Here is an 11,061-nt window from a genome sequence, read left to right as displayed (position 1 = left end):
TTGCTATGGGTCCTCACCTAGTGTAACTGAGTCAGAGACACCTGGCGGTTCATATCCCTTCTGTTATTTACAGACAAACAACTCAGCAGGGTGGGTATGTACCTAGGAGTGCTCTCTGGGTTTTTTCCAAAGACAAGGGTCATGCCTGCTCCCTCTAGACAGGCCTTGAGGTAGAAGCTGGTTTCCCAAAAATGGAGTCACATCAGTTTCTCAAGCACCACACAATTAAGACTAGTCCTGGTGTCTAAAGTCTTCATTGGGAGAAAATCCTGTGGAGACAATGGGGAGGAAGCCCCTGGAATCTGTCTTCCCCATAGACAATGACTGCACTGTTAAAATTGTGGGATGTCATTATTCTCCAGGAGCTGTCTGAAGGACACTGAAGGCTTAAAACTTTTAAGGGTAAATTTGACTGTTAATGTCAAACATTGTCAATTCTTATCAAATTAGCTTCTAGCCATCCCCACACCACCCCCAGGGCATAAATGATGTGCATGGGCTCTTGTGGCAGCCCACCCACAGTTTGCAGAATACTTGGTGGGCTATGAAAACTCTTTGTGTCACCTAGGACCCTGAGTTCTCATTGCTGATTGCCCTGTTAGTCCTGAAGCTACTGATACAGACCCGCAGTCAAGGTCACACCCTTCCCAAGCTTTGACCCTGTGATTTAAAACATCAGTTTCTTTCTCTATTACCTTTTCCTTGTTTCCTCACTTTCTCTCTCTTAGCAGTCATCAAATTAAGAAGTAGTAGTTCCACACACAGTAATACTAGAAGGCACAATCTCAGAGAAGATCTGAAAAGATCTTAAGTTTATGCCTCAGATCGAACTCATCAATTACAAAGGCAGCCTGTGACAATCAAAAATGAAAACAAAGCAAGTAACTCTGGGGAGAGGAAAGAATATTATTTCTAGGACTGCCATATTAATATATTATAGGTCCAGTTTTCAGTCAAAAACTTAAAAAAATAAACTGGATGTATGGATAATTCAAAGGCTGAATAAATAATAAACCAACAGAAAACATCCTTCAGGAATGGCACTCCCCAGTCAACAAATGTTCCTGCTGAAGCTCTAAAACATGACAACAACCACATGGTTGGTGCTTTAAAGAGGGGGTGTAGTTTGTATGTGTCTTTTTATGACTGAGTTAAGGCAGGTTAAGATCTCTAAAAATATTCCAAGGGAATGGTGGCTCTAACAGAGAATTTTTTTTATTGTCATTATACTCTGAGAGAAGGTTGTGGGCTTTTTTTAAAGATAATTCTCTTGATTTTCCTTGTATGTGGACATCTCATGGGAGGATGGATGTGCTGTTTTTTCTGTGGACTGTCTGTTAAAGATTGTTTATGCTAATGGAGAGTCTTGGATATCCTCAACTTTTAGAAAATGTATTTTATTGCAGAGGGTATTAAGACTCCAGCAAAGGAAGAGTAATGCCCAACGCATCAAAGGATTTGGAGATCCATGGAAAATGCTGAGCTTGAGGAGTCCTAAGATCTTCAGACTACATGGAGAGCAGTCTTGAAACTTAGTTGTAAAGACTTCAAAAGGGAAGTGACAGATGGTCTAACTAAGGGTTCTGTTAACCATGTCATGCTTTATCTATCATAAAAATTGACTGCCAGCATCCTGGATAATTCTTCTGAAAAAATTCCTCATGATTTAAAGCTAAAGCCAACTCTAAATGTGTCCCATTCTCCCCCCACCTGTTTTTTTTTTGTTTTTTTTCTGTTTTTTTTTAACCATGGATTGAACCAAATGGCACTTAAACATGGAACCACATCTGCAGCCCTTTTTTATATTTTATTTAAAGACAGAGTCTTCATGAGTTGCTTAGGACCTCAATAAGTTGCTGAGGCTGGGTTTGAACTCATGATCCTCCTGCCTCAGCCTTCCAAGCCACTGGGATGACAGGAATGCACCACTATGCCCAGCAAACTTTTCTCATTCTAATGATCATATCAAGTTATTGTGCCCTGTGCTATATCACTGCCTCGGTCCCAAATAGTGCTTGTTGCAATGGTTAAAGCTCCAGGTTCTGTATATTCATGTTGACATCAGAACAGCTGTGCCCCAAATCTTTACTGTTTAAAAATACAGAATAAGAATGTAGATCATAATGAAGGAGCAGATCATGTGAGCAGGTTGAAATCAGAATTGAGGAGGGAATGTGGAACTGGGGCCTCCTACTCTAGAGAGAAGAGTCTATGCATCTCACATAAATATAGCAGAAAGGCTTATGTAAGTAGCCTGTTGTGTTCTATGACAAAATCCAGGGGACTGAGTACTTTACAGAAAGAAGATTATTATTTCACAGTTTAGGGTCCTCACAGCATGCCACCCAAATTTGCTCAATTTCTATGTGGCCCTGTGCTGTGTCATAAGGGGGTGGCTGGCATCATAGCAGAAATGTGTGTGAGAAGTCACATGGTGAGTTTGGAAGGCACAGAGCTGACTAGGTTCTATCATTAGAACCAGCCAGCATCCTAAAGAACTTCCTTCATCATTTCAATGGGCAAAAATCCCCAGTGACCTGTCAACCTCCACCAGGCCTTACCTCATATGGGCCCCACCACCTGTTAATATTGCCACACTGGACACCTTGCTTCCAATGGAAAAACCCTTGGGAGACATACCACATCCAGTAGAAAGACAATGCATTTCTATAAAAAGGGTCAACACTTCCAAAAATTCCATGAAAAAGCAAATGAAGGCATAAACAGCAGCAAACTCAACCCAGGAAAGACAGACTAAAAATCCCTTTGAAGAAAAGCTAACTCAGCATCAACCTCAGCATAGACTAAATCTGTTTTATACAAGTGTTTCTGATAAATACTGTACACTGGAACTCAGGAGAACAAGGAAGTCACTAGACTAATCTAGGGAGAGAAACAACATTGTAGGTAAATTTTGCAAACAGAGAAATTTATACCCATGGAGAAACTCTTTTGTGAACACAGAGCTCAATTGCACCTGGAAAAAGATATCAAAGTGCATAAGTGTATTCTAGTGTCATGTATAACTAATTAAAAAATTAAAAATTAAAAAATAGGAATATGAGTGCTACTTCAAACATGCCTTCTATGAAAGATTTCAATCCCTACATGTTCTTTATTTCTGCCCTCATGCTGTCTAGAACTCCCTGGGCATCTGGAGCTGCACAGAGTAGTGTTCAAGCCAAGATGAAGGAAAGAGGAAGAGATGAAGTACCTTTAAAAAAGAGAAAGAAGGTTCTGTGTTACCATAGTATTTTCAAACTATTCTGATGGTGTGGCCTTCAGTTCAGTTTTTTCTACATTAGTCTAGTTTACATCTGTTAATCACTAGACTCATTATATTTATTAAATGTTCATGTTATTTGCACTTTGGGAACAGTCAAGATGACACATAACCTTTGAAAGACTGGCTTTCCCAAGGGCACCCAATTTTTAGGAATTGGCTCCGCATGGAATCCATATAAAAATTTACCTACCCATGGCTATAGATAAAAACATACCAAATAGTAAATACTTAGGGTGAACATTTCAGAAAATCTTGTACTTGATATGTAGACTATGTTAGAGGTGCTGTATTCCAGTTAGGAGTTTTGCTGCATGATTTGATTATGGCTCTTCTTGACATGGGGGAATATATGTGCTTATGTAAGATGAGAGATAAGTGAGTTTGTTCTACTCTAGTGACCATTTCACTCTATATCTATGGTGTCATTTTATCTACCTTAATATATACAGTAAAATTTATTTTTTTTCAAAACTTTGGTAAAGTAATTGAGTAGATATATTTTCAAAAAAGACATAAAGTGGTCAGCAGATATATTAATTATGCTTATAGTGACTAACCATCAGTAAAAAACATAAGATGATATTACTTCACAATTGTTGGGATGGTTAAAAAAAAGACTAGTAATAACAATTGTTTGCAGAAATATGGAGCAAAGATAACCTTGGGCAGATTATTTGTGTGATTATGCAAATTGGCCCACTCACCATGGAAAACTGTATAAAAATGCCTTGGAAAATTGAGAGTAAAACATACTTGTGACACTGAAATCCAACTCCCTTGTGTGCATCTAACGGAAAACAAATTGAGTCAGCCTCCTTATATCAGAGAAAACATTCAGCATTTTTGGGGGGAATTGGCTGGCTAACTTTACTTAGCATTGTCTTCAACTCCATCCATTTACCTGCAAATGCCATGATTTTATTCTCTCTTATTGCTGAATAAAATTCCATTGTGTATATGTGCCACAGTAGAGTAGGGAGGGGAAGCATGGGAGGAATGGATGAATTCTGGATAGGGCAGAGGGGTGAGAGGGAAAGGGGTGGGGCAGAAGATTAGCAAGGATGGTGGAATGTGAAACACATCATCATCCAAAGTACATGTGTAAAGACACAATTTGGTGTCAACATACTTTATATACAACCAGGGATATAAAAAATTGTGCTATATACATGTAATAAGAATTGTAACACATTCTGCTGTCATTCATTTTTTAAATCAATAAAAAAAAATAAAATAAAGGAGAAATAAATCACATCTCACAGAGACATCTGAAACTCCCTGTTCCTTGTGATACTGTTCACAAGAGGCAAGACAGAAGCAAGGCAACACATAGTGTCCACCAGTGAAAAACTGTGTGTAGTTGATGTGGTATGTTCCTTAACATCCAATGGAATGTTATTGAGCCTTCTAAATAGGAAAAACCTGCCACAGTGTTGACATAAATGAACCTGAAGGGCAGTGTTATAAATGACATAAATCAGACAAGAATACTGTTTGATCTCTCTCTTACGTGGCATCTAAAAATGTCAACTTCATAGGGTGGTTGTAAAGAAGTGAAAATGGAGGTAAATGGAGAGCTTGGTCAAAGTGAGAAAAAATTGCATTCTAACACCAATAAATTCTGGGAATCTCATGTATAACATCGAGACTGCAGGTTACAAGAAAGTGTTGTGAACTTGAAATTTGCTGAGAGATCTTAAATGTCCTTAGCATACATATGTGTTAAGTAATATATATATATTAAGTGGCTTGTGGAAAGCATTCCACAATATCTACCTATGTCAGCTCCTTTTGTTGTACACTATGAATGTGTACAAATGTAATTGTCAGTCATACCTCAGCAGAGCAGGGCTGAGTCTGCATACTTGCATAATGTTTATGCAGGCTTGGTTCTTCACTCTGAGCTGCAGGCTTCACACTGAACTTCCACCCATCCCTCATAGTCAAGAAGCCATTCTATACACAACCACCACATGCACAGCTGTGTCTTAACATATTTAATACTTGTTCTTCTGTGATGCCTCTCCTAGGGGCCTCAGGGCAGCTCTTCTACCTCCCATTACCCCAACCAGATCCACCATCAGAGCCCTTCCTTCTCTTGTCTTTTATTGTCTCTCAACTCCATTACTTCAGTCCATTCCCATAGTCACTGCAGTCCACACAACCAAATGTCCAAGATCAACTCCCAGGTATTTTCAACACCCAGTTCAAACTCCAAACTGACTTCCCACCATCCTCCACCTTTTCTTTGGGTGTACACCTCTTCATATTATTTCTTATTCTTTTTATTTATTTAAAAAAATGACAGCAGAATGCATTACAATTCTTATTACATATATACCACAATTTTTTGTATCTCTGTATATAAAGTATGTTGACACCCAATTTATGTCTTTATACATGTACTTTGGATAATGATGACTATCATTGTCACCATCCTTGCTAATCCCTCGATCCCTCCCTTTTCTTCCCACCCCTCTTCCCTATCTAGAATTTATCTATTTCTCTCTTGCTCCCCCTCCCTAACCCACTATAAGTCAGCCTTACATCAGAGAAAACATTCGGCATTTGGCATTTGTTTACTTGGGATTGGCTAACATCACTTAGCAGTATCTTCTTCAATGTCATCCATTTACCTGCAAATGCCATAATTTTATTCTCTTTTATTGCTGAGTAAAATTATACTGTGTATTAATTTTTTTATCAATGCATTCACAAAAGGGCATCTAGGTTGGCTCCACAGTTTAGCTATTGTGAATTGTGCTGACATAGGTAGATATATATATATATATATATATATATATTAAGTGGCTTGTGGAAAGCATTCCACAATATCTACCTATGGACTTTGTTTAGATTGTGATTCCTTGATTATCGTAATAGTAAAGTTTCATAATAAATTTGTGTCAGGTGATGAAAACTCCTTCTTTTTCTCTTATAATTGAGAAGTGTCTTGGCTATGTTTACATATATTTCACATTGTGTATGGATTTTAGAACTGTATGCTGTGGTTTCTTTTTTCATTTAATGTAAAGCATGTTGAGCTGGGGGTTGTAGCTCAGTGCTAGAGTGATTGCCTCACATGTGGAAGGCAGGGGTTAAATCCTCAGCACCACCTAAAAATAAGATATATAAAGAATGCTTTTTATTAGTTAATTTTGGTTACACATACTATTCAGGTTCATTTAGTTATAATTGTACAAGCATGGAATATAATTGCTCCACTTAAGTACCTAGTACTTCCCTTTTCCCTCTCCTTCTATTTTTCCCTTTCTTCTATTTATTTAGAGGTTTAAAATTTATTGCTTTATGGATACACATAAAGGTAAAATTCACTGTGATTTATTCACTTATTTACATAGAAATTTTGATTAGAAAAATTGTAAGTTAATTTTGGGGAAAATTATCATTTTTGTAATGAGTTTTATCATCTACACATGGGCTAATTGAGTCTTTTATGTGCTTCTTATAATTTTATTTTCTCACAAATTTTATATATATATGCATATGGCACCTATATAAAACTTAAATATATATGTGTGTGTGTGTGTATATATATGTGCCATATGCATATGGTGTTTCCCATGTATATTTAAAATATATATATATATATATATATATATATATATATATATATATATATATATATATATATATTAATTAAACTGGCTATTCTGTGACCAAAAATGTTCCTGGTCCCTGGTGACCATTTTTCCCACAGTTTATTATGTCTCATTTCCAAAAGGTACATTCCTTTTTAATTTTTTTAAATTTATATATGAAAGCAGAATGCATTATGATTTTTATTACACATTTAGAGCATCATTTTTCATATCTATGGTTGTATACAACGTATATTCACACCATTTTTTTTCTTCATACATGTACTTTGGATAATAATGATTACTATGTTCCACTATTATTTCTAACCCCATCCCTTCTCCCTTCTCCTCCCAACCCTCTGCCCTATCTAGAGTTTATCTATTCCTCCCATGCTCCCTCTCCATATTCCACTATGAATCAGCCTTCTTATATCAAAGAAAACATTTGGCATTTGGTTATTTGGGATGGGCTAACTTCACTTAGCATTATCTTCTCTAACTTCATCCATTTACCTGCAAATGACATAATTTTATTCTTTTTTTTATTTCTGAGTAATATTCCATTATGTATATAAGCCACATTTTAAATTTTATCTATTCATCTATTGAAGGGCATCTAGATTGGTTCCACAGTTTAGCTATTGTGAATTGTCCTGCTGTAAACATTGTGGCTGTGTCCCTGTAGTATGCTGTTTTTAGGTCCTTTGGGTATAGCCGAGGAGAGGGACAGCTAGGTCAAATGGTGGTGCCATTCCCAATTTTCCAAAAAATCTTCATACTGCTTTCTATATTGGCTGCACCAGTTTGCAGTCCCATCAGAAGTTTATGAGTGTACCCTTTTCTTCACACCCTCACCAACACTGATTGTTTTTTGTCTTCATAATAGCTGCCATTCTGACTGGAAGGAGATGAAATCTTAGAGTGGTTTTGATTTGCATTTCTCTAAGTGCTAGCGATAATGAACACTTTTTTCTATATTTGTTGATTGATTGTATATTATCATCTCAGAAGTATCTGTTCAGGTCCTTGGCCCATGTATGCCCATGATGTGGTTATTTTCTTCATTGATATTTAGCTTTTTGTGTTCTTTATATACCCTAGAGATTAGTGCTCTATCTGATGTGTGAGGGGTAAAAATTTGCTCCCAAGATGTAGGCTCTCTATTTACCTCACAGATTATTTCTTTTGCCTGGAAGAATTTTTTTTTTAGTTTGAGTCCATCTCATTTATTAATTCTTGATTTTAATTATTGTGCCAAAGGGGTCTTATTTAGGAAGTTGAGGCCTAATCCCATGTGATGAAGATTAGAGCCTACTTTTTCTTCTGTTAGACACAGGGTCTCTGGTTGTATTCTTAATTCCTTGATCCATTTTGAGTTGAGATTTGTGCATGGTAAGAGATAGGGATTTAATTTTACTTTGTTGTATATGGATTTCCAGTTATTCCAGCACCATTTGTTGAAGAGGCTGTCTTATCTCTAATGCATGTTTTTGGCACCTTTGTCTAATATAAGATAATTGTAATTTTGTGGGTTAGTCTCTGCATCCTCTATTCTGTACCATTTGTCTACCAGTCTGTTTTGGAGCCAATAAGGTACATTCTCTTGAATCATCACCCTGCATTTTACGTGTTTGGATGAGTACTGCTGTATTCCTATGGGTTTTCATGGTTAGATTTCCAGTAATTTCAGTATGTCTCTATTTCTGGCAGGGAGTATTATGTATCTTCATTAGCCAAAGAGTTTCCAACAACAGAAAATAATAACCTAAACTCCTTCTTGAATTTATGAGAATGATTTTTTCCTACTTTTATCATTTCATTTTATACTTCTCTAATTTTTAAAGATTTCTTTATGATTACTCTATACTTGGATATCTCTTGTATAAACTGGCAGTTTGTTTTTTGCCCATATTTCTTTTGTGATTTCTTTCTTCCAAGATAAGAAAATAGATCCTAAGAGGCAGATGAAGTTTGAGTTTACGGAAAAAAATGTATTTACTTTTAATTATTAAAATTTTTATTTGCCTTTTTTACTTCCCCTAAATACATATTGTAGATTTCTTGTCTGTTTTATTTTAGATTTTATTTCAAATGAAGTTTTAGGTTTTTTTTTTTTTTTTTTTAAATTCTAACACAAAAAATAAATAAGAAAAATCTCTCTTTCCTATGGATGCAGAAAAATGAATATTTCCCAAAAAACATTTGGTAAGTAAATTGTTGAAGGACACATCCACTAAAACATCCACTCTACTTCTTTGAAGGTTTTTTTTTTTTTCTTGACTATTTTTGACAGTGAATCAAATCCTATTATCTGGGTTGTGGAGTTTAATACACAATCACATAGGATACAGTTTGGGCAATTTTAGAAATATTAAGACATAATTTTTTACTTAGTGATATATTGTGGAGTTAGCAACAAAAAGATCTCTTTATTTTTAGAAATAGTTACATATTTTTTAAATATCTTATAAACTCTTTAGATTATTTTTTCCTTGAGTCATACTTAGAATTTGGGCCCATGATATGCTTTTTTGCACCTTGTAATCTTCAAGTATTTGCCCCCATCAAGAATCTGGGTTGAGGCGCGCGGTGGCGCCATGGACGACGAGGAAGAGACTTACCGGCTCTGGAAGATCCGGAAGACCATCATGCAGCTGTGCCATGACCGTGGCTACCTGGTGACCCAGGATGAGCTGGACCAGACATTGGAGGAGTTCAAAGCCCAGTTTGGGGATAAGCCAAGTGAAGGGCGGCCGCGCCGCACAGACCTCACCGTGCTGGTGGCACACAATGATGACCCCACTGATCAGATGTTCGTCTTTTTCCCAGAGGAGCCCAAGGTGGGGATCAAGACCATTAAGGTTTACTGCCAGCGCATGCAAGAGGAGAATATCACCCGGGCCCTCATCGTGGTGCAGCAGGGCATGACACCCTCTGCCAAGCAGTTTCTGGTGGACATGGCCCCCAAGTACATCCTGGAGCAGTTCCTGCAGCAGGAATTGCTCATCAACATCACGGAGCACGAGCTGGTCCCGGAGCATGTGGTCATGACCAAGGAGGAGGTGACTGAGCTGCTGGCCCGGTACAAACTCCGAGAGAACCAACTGCCCAGGATCCAGGCAGGGGACCCTGTGGCCCGCTACTTTGGGATAAAGCGAGGGCAGGTGGTGAAGATCATCCGACCCAGTGAGACTGCAGGCAGGTACATCACTTACCGGCTGGTGCAGTAGCCACGCAGCAGGTGCCTGACTCATTGAGGCCCTGCTCCTCTATGCCCAGACCCCAGAGATGGCACGGGTGTATGTGACCACCTTCAGGGACACCCACCTACCTGCAGGGACCTGCCCTCCTGCGTTCTGGAGGGCAGCAGTCTCTGGTTTGCTTTATCTTACCTGGGGCAAGGACTTCTCTGCCATGGCCTGGCTGGCTCTGGCTGCGCCCCTGTGTGCTCTGGGCCCCATCCCCACCTGACACCTCCTGACTTCACCGAGGGCAAGGCTACGGCCAGCTCCTTGGCAGATTTCCTCTGTCAGAATGCTGTATGGCCTAAAAATAAAGGATATTTTAAGTAAAAAAAAAAAAAAAAGAATCTGGGTTGAGGGCTGGAGTTGTGGCTCAGTGGTAGAGTGTTCATCCAGATTGTGTGAGGCCCTGGGTTCGATCCTCAGCACCATATAAAAATAAAATAAAGGTATTCTGTCCAACTACAACTAAAAACATTAATATATATATATATATATATATATATATTTTTTTTTTTTTTTTTTTTTTTTTTTTTTTAAAGAATCTGGGTTAATAGCTCTTGCTTCTCAAGAGTTCCTTTAACATGAAAGAAGATAAATCAGTGTGTTTCTCCTGAGATATGTTCTTGAGGCACAAAATGAGGAAGAAAATAATATTTCTCCAGACTGACATCTTTTCTATCAGGAGCAAACCAACATTTGTGGAGCTTTGAAGGAATTTCATACTGTTCTGTCTTAAGATAGTTCTGTGTGTGCTACTGAGTTGCCATTTAATGTCCAGAAGGATCCTGTGCTTCTTATCTTTACAATGGGAATAACTTTAGAGGACACAGATGAACAATGTTCTTCATGGAGCCTACAAATACATGTCTGTGCTGTAGCCCATAGCTGACAAAGCACCTGGAAGACACCATGCAAATACTAATTGTTT

General features: G+C 37.8%; 1 protein-coding gene across 1 annotated transcript; it reads left to right on the top strand.

Moving 5' to 3' along the window:
• Positions 1 to 9,456: 9,456 nt before the first annotated feature.
• LOC124105657 (DNA-directed RNA polymerases I, II, and III subunit RPABC1-like) lies at positions 9,457 to 10,448 on the top strand. The gene has a single exon (XM_046462869.2). It carries the CDS (start codon positions 9,486 to 9,488, stop codon positions 10,116 to 10,118), a length of 633 nt encoding a protein of 210 aa, XP_046318825.1. The 5' UTR covers positions 9,457 to 9,485; the 3' UTR covers positions 10,119 to 10,448.
• Positions 10,449 to 11,061: the final 613 nt, after the last annotated feature.

Source organism: Marmota monax, unplaced genomic scaffold, assembly GCF_021218885.2.
Source record: "Marmota monax isolate L192 unplaced genomic scaffold, Marmota_monax_Labrador192_F-V1.1 WCK01_AAM20220418_F8-fsc00638, whole genome shotgun sequence".
Lineage (NCBI taxonomy): Eukaryota > Metazoa > Chordata > Mammalia > Rodentia > Sciuridae > Marmota > Marmota monax.
Note: the sequence above shows the minus strand (reverse complement) of the source record. Positions and strands in the feature narration are given on the sequence as shown.

Excerpts from the sequence above, each read along its gene's own strand:
- LOC124105657 (XM_046462869.2), top strand. The coding sequence starts at position 9,486 with ATGGACGACGAGGAAGAGACTTACCGGCTCTGGAAGATCCGGAAGACC.